This window comes from Sceloporus undulatus, chromosome 1 (genome assembly GCF_019175285.1).
Source record: "Sceloporus undulatus isolate JIND9_A2432 ecotype Alabama chromosome 1, SceUnd_v1.1, whole genome shotgun sequence".
Taxonomy (NCBI): domain Eukaryota; kingdom Metazoa; phylum Chordata; class Lepidosauria; order Squamata; family Phrynosomatidae; genus Sceloporus; species Sceloporus undulatus.
In genome coordinates this window covers 162,701,247-162,710,639 of record NC_056522.1, presented here as the reverse complement: position 1 = coordinate 162,710,639, position 9,393 = coordinate 162,701,247, and the positions used below count along the sequence as shown (strand labels likewise).

The window sequence follows — 9,393 nt, the reverse complement described above, 5'->3', positions numbered from 1 at the left end:
GGTTGGTGGATGATAGATCCGGACATTCTTTTTGGGCCAACCCTCTCACTCTTTTGCTTATTCAATAAAGTTGTGGCCTTTTTTCTGCCAATTGTGTGTCCCTGTTGTTATTCAGCTAATATGTAGTAGTAGCCCTGGTGGTGCAGTGGTTAAATGCCTGTACTGCAGCCACTCACTCAAAATCATAAGGTTGCAATTCAAGACCAGCAAAAGGGCTCAAGCTCGACTCAGGGTTGCATCCTTCCGAGGTCTCTAAAATGAGGACCCAGATTGTTGCGGGCAAATTAGCTTACAGTTGTAAACTGCTTAGACATTGCTTAGGCGGTATGAAGTGGTAAATAAATGAAGCTTGTTTGTTTGTAGTAGATTTGTCACCTCCTTTTCTTCTCTGTCCTAATCTACTGATCACATTCTGAATCACAATGAATCTTTTACCCAGTGACTCTGAAAACATCATATACACCTTACTATGGAACTATTCCTGTATGGATTTTTTAAAAAGCATAGTCAAATTATTTCTGTTAACATTTTATTTTACTTCTAAATTTCACATGTGACATGTTTTGGAAGGGATAGACATTTTAAAAATGAAACAAAGTAGTACTGCATTTAAAAATAATAAAAATAATAGATAATAGTAATGCATTATAAAAATTCAAAAAACATATATTTTGGTACTTCTGCAAAATGGCACAAAATATATAACAGTGTTGTTACAAGACTCTTGACATCTCCATTGTGTTAAGTTGCCACTTCAGGGTTTCTTGGAGCAAATAAGCATCCATGCATCTGTATAATACAGCATTCTGAATTGTTTAAAGATTGTACTATGAAAAAAAATCTGTATGATTTGATCCTGGAGGGTTTAAACAAATAAACAAGATCATCTACAGTGACAGCAGAATGAGAAAGGGTTTTCTTTGAGTCATTTCCCCACAGCCACCCACTTTTTGTCCTGGTTATAAAGGACTTATCCTGTCATGGCTCCATACAAGAAGCCTATGAAGTGTTCATAACAAAGGAAGCATGTTTGACTTTCCTGGAACAGCAGTAGCTTCAATTACTCAGGCTTTGGCTATCAACATGTCTTTTTTTATATAAAAGAAAAAGCTGGGACCCAAGAGCAGATGATACCGAACTGAAAAGAGCTGAGCACTCATCTTTGTTGGCTGGCAAGACAAATTTATCTCAGCGGTCAACAGAGACAGACAGAAAGAGATGATGGCTCCCGGTGTCCTTTTTTCTTGCTTTGGAGCTTCCTAGACCGCTTAGAGACAGTCACTCTGGGTTTCCCCAATTCCTTTTTTGAAGCTATGCCCTGTTTGTACGCGTCGCATGCTGAAGCGTGACAAGGAGACTGGGAAGGTAACCTGAAAGGCAAACACATACATGACTCAGAATGGAGAGAATTTCTTGCAGTGGTGGTTTGTAACCATACTATTCAAACATCATTTAGATTAGCACTGAACCGTTGCATGTGCCAGTTGACACAAGCACTGAACCATTTGCACTGGTACCATCTGCTGTGATTAATGCAAAGCTCACACCTGCAAATAGAGGGAACTGAATCGTAACCAGGAAAGGGGGCAGGCACAGACAAAAGAAATGCCGCATTTCCCATGTCTGCATTCCATTCCATTGTATATAGTTTGTGCTACATTTACCTCAACAAAAAAGGGGATGCCACTTGAGTGTTTGATGCATCCGAGGACAGGGACCTCTTATCAGGGTTCAGGCAAACAGTGCCATCAAAATAACTAAGATCAATCTTCATATACACATGTTGAACCTGATAGTGAATTCCACTTGTGTGAAAGGAAAGAGCAATTTGAATTTGCCCATGCATAATATTTCCTTTGTTTCATCTTAGTGTTTCAGGGTGGTATCCTGAATCTAATGCATTTTAATTTACACAGGCAAATACTTTAACCACTGTCATACCTTTAGCTGGGCATCTGCAGTGACATCTGCAGTGACCTCCAGGGATCCTTGGGACGTCCTGCAGATGGCATCCTTGCAACATGTCCAGCTACAGCAAAATATCTGGATGCATCCCCACTGAACCCACCCTCTTCTCGAATGGAAACAGCTGTGTTGAGAGGTGGCTGCACTGCTTACAAGGAGTTGCAGAGAAGTAGCATGGAGAGACATAACTATGGAGACACAACTACACAACAGGAATTTGGGTCACTGTATGGTTAGAACAGAATTCTGATTTCCACAATAACAAAGTGAGTTATGATAGTGTGCATCTGACTTACACCCTCATAATTCACTAACATGTGATCTGCTTTGGTGAAAAACACATTGCTAATAGTGTGTATTAGTTGGAATATTCTGAGTGAGCATCTTAATAAGAAAATGCAGCAGCAGTGCTTATCAGCTGAAGATACTTCACAGCTTGTTCCACACAGACATGTACATGGGTATCACACTGAGATATCTGCATGAGTCCTTGTGTAGTGTTGGCTAAGGGTACCATGCAGCCCACAAAGAAGTGTATTTTTTTCACTGTGAAATAAAGCGAGGTACTTCTAGGTGGTATGCTAGCTTTTGCTAATACTATACTAGACAGTGACACAAACAGAGAGATATCACAGTTTATTACCTATGAACGTGTCTGTCTTTTTAAAAAGAAGAAAAGAAAAGATGCATGTGCAAAGTCACTCCAACGTACAGCTTTAATGTATTGATCTGTAAACTAAATTTCATATCCTGAGGCTACCTGGTACTTAGCTTGAGAAATGTTTATTCCTTGCAGAGCTTTGACCTCTTAGCAAGATGTATCAAGTCTGACAGTTGGGTTGTCCTATTGATTGCTAAATTTACCATGATCCCTTGGATGAATGAAAGGAGACTTTCTGAGTCTGAATGTGTTTGGGGAGAAGACAGAGAAAGATAGCTGACCTGCTGTGGTATGTATTTTGTCCTGAACATAAAAAAGGACTCTCCCACACACAACTACCTTTGCTGGGTACTCTGTCTCATAGTCAATTAAAAATGCATATGATAATGTAAACAGTGTACTTCCATCTTATTTGATAGAAAAAGGCTGCATTCTTTTGTCGTGGTTATTTGGGCTTGTTTCCATTATCAAGGGTCCTGCTTAGAACAGAGTTTGTTTCAAGAAACAACAACAACAACATACACACACACACATACACACATTCCTACAAGTGGCTGAGGTGGAGAAAAGAAGATTTGGGAGTATGGAGATCTGGCTTGGCAAAGCATGACCGTGCACACAACAGCACACCTCAGTGAATGGTTTGTTCTCATGTTCAGGTCAGAGCACATTACTTAAGCACTGGCATCCCATTCCCTTACATAGATGTTGCTTTGCTAAGAGATTTTTGGACACTGAAAGTTAGGCCACTTGATTGAGTCATTGGGGGCTGCATGCTCTGCCAGGCTCACACTTGGAGTCTGTAGACAGATCATACAGCAACTGTAGTGGGCATAGTCTTGCTTCACAGTAGACAACTGGATTAGCAGACCTTGGCTTTCTTCCATTCCCATTCCTGGTTTTGTCCTGGGATTAGCTTTGTTTGTGGTTAATGAGGCTCGGTACTGACTATGCCTTCTCACTCTATAAAATAAACAGATTTTCACAAGGACATACTCAGAATCTGGCATTATTCTTCATATAAAGGAAGCTGATCTGCAAAGGAGGCTATGCACTCCCACTGCTCTGGGAACAGGGACCAAACAGAATCTCTTTATGTGGATATAAGAGTATCAATGGTTTCAGTGACGACATGGTTGGGCATTAAGAGATCAGCCTTTTGGTATTTGTTGGCAGCAGACAGAGAGCTAGAGAAGGAGTGAAAGCCTCCAAAGAGTGAAGCTGCTACAATGGAGCTAAACAAATGTTCAGTGGTATATAGTGCAGTAGAGTAGAGAATATATATTTCCTGCTTGTTAACACACATAAAGGAGCTGTATAAAATTTGGCATACAAAACCTACTATTAATTACTCTCAATGTACAGGATGAAACACATTTTCTTGACTAGAAGTTTTCAACACGACTTGACTGGAATCCTTGTATTCAGTCAGAAAACCAAACTCTTAGCAGTTAGTTATCAGTGTTTTGTTGCCTTGAACCTGAATTTCTTCTTAATTCTCTTCCTGGTCCATTCAGTCTCCAGACTACTGCTACATTCTCTGCTTCTCTTCTCTTCTTTTCCTCTGCAGAAGAACAGTCTAACATTCAAGGCAGTGTGACTGGTGAGGAGGGAACCATTTTAGCAATCTCCCTTTCTTTCTATTCTATAAGCTGTAAATAGGGACCAAAATCAGTGAAATCTTTGGTTCATCCTATAGACTTTACTGTGTCTTTGCAGACATGACACTTTCAAAAGAGTCCAAATACTTCTCCTGCTGGTTATGAAGATAGCATTCATAATATAAATTGATCAACCCTCTGGCTGTGTTTCCTGTTTCTAAGCCTTCAAAGATGTGTGATTACTATTAGCTGCATTTGAGTAGAGCTTTGGTTTTAAATCTCAGTTTGTTGTTAGCTGCCATCAAATCGACTTTCATTTGTACCATCCAAATGAATGAGAGACTTCCAAGCCACCCTGTTTTCCACAGCCCTGCTAACGTCTTGCAGATTCAAGGCTGGGGCTTCCTTGATTGAGTCTATCCACCCGAAATGCTGTTTTCCTCTTTTTCTATTCCTCTGTACCTTACCAAGCATTAATATCTTTTCTAGTAAGTTATGTCTTCTCCTGACATGTGCAAAGTACGACAGTCTCAGTTTAGTCATCTTGGCTTCTAGGGACAGTCATGGTTTTATTTGCTCTAGGACTCCTTTATTTGACTTTTAGCAGTCCATGGTATCCATAGAACTCTTCTCCAGTACCACATTTCAAATGCGTTGATTTTCTTCCTGTCAGCTTTTTTCAGCTTTCACAATCATACATAGAAATTGGAAATATGATGGCATGGGCAATCCTAACTTTCGTATTCAATCATATATCTTTATACTTCAGGATCTTGGTTAGTTCCTTCAAAGGTGCCCTTTCTAATCCTAGTCTTCTGATTTCAACAAAGTGTTTCTCACGTGCTGAGAAATCTTGATGAAACGAATCCTGGATTGACAAGAATATTTGACGCTTGGTACTTATTGTACACAAAATCTGCACATGGTAGTTTGCATAGAAATCAGCATTGTTTCTGCACCTAAATGTTTCCTGTGCAAAATATGCTATAATTGGGGGTTTACTCTGTGCAAAAAATACATGTGATTGTTTTTTGTGGTGAAAACAGCATTTTCTGTGCCAAAAATACTGTATTCTGCAAACAACCACATACGAATTTTGCACAGAATAAATCCTGAATTGTAAATGGGTCTTTGAAAACTGTGCTGTTTGAAACTGTCCTCACAGTCAAAGAAAAATTGCTAAAATTATTCATTGCTTCCTTTGAGAAGAAAATGAATGTACGGTCCCCACTAGTAAATGGCACCAGGCATAAACATTAGATCAATCAAATAGCAGGGTTTTAAAGGCATGTGACATGTCGTTTGGCACTTTAAACCTTTGAGTCCTGGCACTTACCTCAAGAATTAAGCCCTGGCCTGTAGACATATGAAGAACTCATTTTGCACATCACAGTGTACAAGGAGAGAAATTTTGTTAAAAAAATTTTCAGAAACGCTGGTGGTTTGTTAACTTATGGCATAATGTGCCATTACATTGTACTGATTGTATTCATGTTAGCCAGTGTTTCAGTATCTTCGAATAGGAATGTTTGCTTTTGGTTCATTGATTAAGTCATATATGTCCATTTGTGTCTACTGGGTATCCAAAATCTAGGACTGAATGGCCATTTGGACACAAAACGGTTACTCTGAAAATACCTTGAGAGGGCATGATATTGACATTAGGTTGGTCCAGGACCTCCCTTCTATGGATGGAAAGATTGTTTCTGTCCATGGAAGGCTTTGATTCCAACTGATCATTTCCCCTTTTGGAAGAGGGAAGAGGCGATCTTCAATTATACCATTTCCCTTTCTCTGTCAGCCCACCTTGCTTGGCAAATCTGTTCCAGAGGATTAGGAAATCCAAACAACATGGTAGGTAGCAAGGGGTTTGCAGTAGATGGCTTACTGCCAAATAATAATCCCAATATTTACCCTGAGTGGCATTCTGTCCAGGAGGTGCTTCACCTGAGAGGAAGACATGCTGGATAAAGTTTCCTAAATGAAGGCCATTTTCTTCCACTGTGTGGAAGTCTTTGAAAGGACATTTTCTTTGCACCCTTCCTTTTGCAGGTCACTTTTTTTTGCAGGGTAAGCATCTGACCTGGTAACCTGGCCTTCAACTTGAGCATGACATTCAAAGTGGTTCTGCAGCCTTGGCCAGAAATTAGCATTGATACTATTATAAAAAATTTCTCTGGCCTTGGAATTCTCAACCATGAAATGGTTCCTCAGTCAAAGGACCTAATCTTGTGGACATCTGAGTGTTTTTGTTTATCTTAATGTTATTCTTTGATTTGACTCATTTCCGTTTAGTTATACAATCTTTTCTTTGCAGTCTTATTGCTCGTTTTAAGCTCTCAGGATTGCTGGCATGGAAAAAAAGGCCATTTGAAATAAATTGAAATGGACCTGAGCGTCATAAAAATCAAACAGTGAGAAGGTGGATTGGTGACAATATCAGTAGTCTACCTATTATAGTGAGATAAATTTTATGCACAGAGAGTGGTTGCTGAATGTCACCTTTAGTCCTTCAACAGGGAGAGCAATTTACTTAAGGCAAGATATCTTTTCCTCCTCCTCAAACCCTTATAGAAATGAATTCCAGTCCTGGTACCATTCCCAATAGGCAAACTTTTTTCTACTACTTCCCTTCTCCCAAAGTCCATGAAGAGAAAACCTGATGCACCTGTGTCTTAGATTAATTCCTATAGCTAATTTCCTTGTTAGAAACTGTATAATTTTAAAAGAGGTTCTCAGAAGAAGCAGATTCATAACCCCAATGTTTGGGACAAAATTGACAGGTATGAACCTCATGAATCCTTAAGTTTCTAACCCCACTCCTGCAAGGCATAGCTGAACTTAAACAGTTCCATGCAATGGTACAAAGGTATGTCAATAACTTGACTTATGGGACCTGGATCTCTGTTGCTCCTCTGTTGGCACAAGTTGCCTAACATTATAATATGTGATTTTTATCTCTGGAATTTCCATGCAAGCCTCAAGCTGGAAGCCTGAGCAGTGTTCTTCAAGGCAGTGATAATGCAGAGGGAGCCTTGCATTCAGGGCGTAATGTATTTTTAATTACATCTTTTGAATGCCCTTGATGGAGATTTTCCAGTCCATCACCTCCTCCCTTTGTCAGCGTTAATGGATTGCATTGATTATGCGATTTGTAAATTTTGCCAGTGGTACACATAGCATGGTGAAATTTAATCTTCTAATTGATTTAATTGATTACATTTTGAATTTTATTAGGGGCTAGGCATTGTTCAGGATATCAAATATTCAGGAGGGCATATCCTAGTCTTACATCAGAATTTCAAAGCAGCTTGCACATAAGGCTCTTAAAAAAATACTATCATGATTAAAGCAGTGAGGGCTTTTCAAATCACAGCCGTTTACTCCTACACTAACTTCAGCAGTAAAACACTCCACTTCTATACTGTTTGCATTGACACTCCACTGGAGAATCATCAAGTGTTGGGCCTCTCAGCTCTTTCTCCAGATAGCACTGAGGGAAAGGAGTGTCGGGGATTCTGCCCTTAAGAAGGATAGTGTGGAGAGCGGTGGAAATATTTGCACTCTACTCCTAAAGCATTCACAAATGTTCACAGGCTAGCATGTTAGACTAGATAACTGTGCTTTCATAAATGTGTGTCTGCCAATTAATACAAAGGCACAAGCTGTAGCAGCATGAGGATTTTTCAGAGTAGTATCTGTAACAAAAAAAAAGGGTATGGAAGATTGTACTTATGCCTCGTCCTTGCAAATATTTCCCAGGCTAATTTGCCTGTGGTTGGCTTTCATGCACAGCTGACAGGAAGGAGTAAAATAACAAACTGGGACATGGAGAAAGGATTCATGTCTTTGCTTCCTGCTCTGCAAATAGCCCTCCATTAACATTATGAGGAAAATATAATATTGGGGGAAACCGTCTTTCCTGTGGTTGGCTTTTTTGCAATGTTGTAGTTTGGCCTTGGTACTCTTAAGCATGGATGGAAAGAATATTGTCTGGAATTCTCAATTAACTGTGCAGATACATAGCCACGGTACTTATGTAGCTATGTAGTGACCCCTGGCCCAATGCCGTGATCCCCATTTAGCATGCACAGTCACTTCAATTGACAAGGGTCTGTTACTTTTTCAGTCATGAAGCTGCTGACTGTTGCGTCCACCCCTCCCGTGAGTGATCTCTGATGTGTCAGGCAGAAGTATGGCCACTGTTGCAATGTCCCCTCATTGCCAGAGATCCCTCGCATAAGGAAGGATGGAAATGTCAGTCAGCTGCTTCCGGATTGACAGGGGAGCAGACCCCCATAGACTACAGTGGCTTTCATGATCCCTATATGTTCCCTAAAGCTATGTTGAGGTTATGGATATGAACCATTCACTAATGTGTTAATTCTAGGTTACACATTCATGACTGTCTTAGTGAATTCTAGCCATTATCTATTTATTAATTTCCCAACTGATAAAAGGATTTCTTTATTTCCAGGAAACCCTATCAGGCAGAATAATTAAGCAGTAAGATTTTTGGACAGTTTTGTCACTGCATTCAAATGTATTGAAGTGCTCTGGAGGATGTGTAACGGTGGCTTTATTGCACAGTTACACATTTTCTATGCAGAAAAAAAGTCTATTTCCTGTCTAGGAAATGTGGAGGGTGTTGTGCAAGAAATTTATAGAAAACTTTGGTAAAAATCCATGTGTTTTTCTACCCAAGGGTATTCATCAAGACTCTCAAATACAAGGAAATATTGTGCAAAATAAAATAAAATAAAAATGGTTGTTCCCCAGTGGGAGAAAGCTATAGTAATTATTTGTCTTTGCATGCAAGGAACTTACATTCGCACTTTCAAGCAGCCTATTGTGCAGTGCCTCTTTTAATAGGCAAACACAGAAGGTCTCACTGCTGGTAGACCATACTAGTTATGAAGGCAACTGGGGTAGGAACTAGAAGGAGCAACAGGGGACTGTATCACTTCCTCGGAGGCCAGGGCAATTCTGGGACCATTCAATTAAATTGTGGGTTTCTTTAAAATCAGTTGTTTCTTTGTGTTCCAGGAGGATTTAATAAACAACTTGTAATTGAAGACTTTTCTGTGTAATGCTGTTTTTCGGGTACAAGATTATGGCAGTGAAAATGGAATCATCTGGTACTGGGAAATAACTCTGAGACTACAC

At 39.7% G+C, this 9,393-nt stretch overlaps 1 protein-coding gene across 3 annotated transcripts in view; it reads right to left on the bottom strand.

Moving 5' to 3' along the window:
• Positions 1–533: 533 nt before the first annotated feature.
• LOC121919056 overlaps positions 534–9,393 on the bottom strand; it is a 169,658-nt gene continuing 160,798 nt past the window's right edge. For 2 of the 3 annotated variants that reach the window (XM_042445254.1, XM_042445256.1), the window contains 2 exons: positions 1,942–2,167; positions 534–1,370 (listed from right to left, as the gene is read on the bottom strand). In XM_042445254.1, the coding sequence (XP_042301188.1) occupies positions 1,269–1,370; positions 1,942–2,167 (328 nt within the window). In that variant the 3' untranslated portion in view covers positions 534–1,268. The remainder of the gene's footprint in view (positions 1,371–1,941; positions 2,168–9,393) is intronic. The other variant, XM_042445257.1, reaches the window with a different exon arrangement.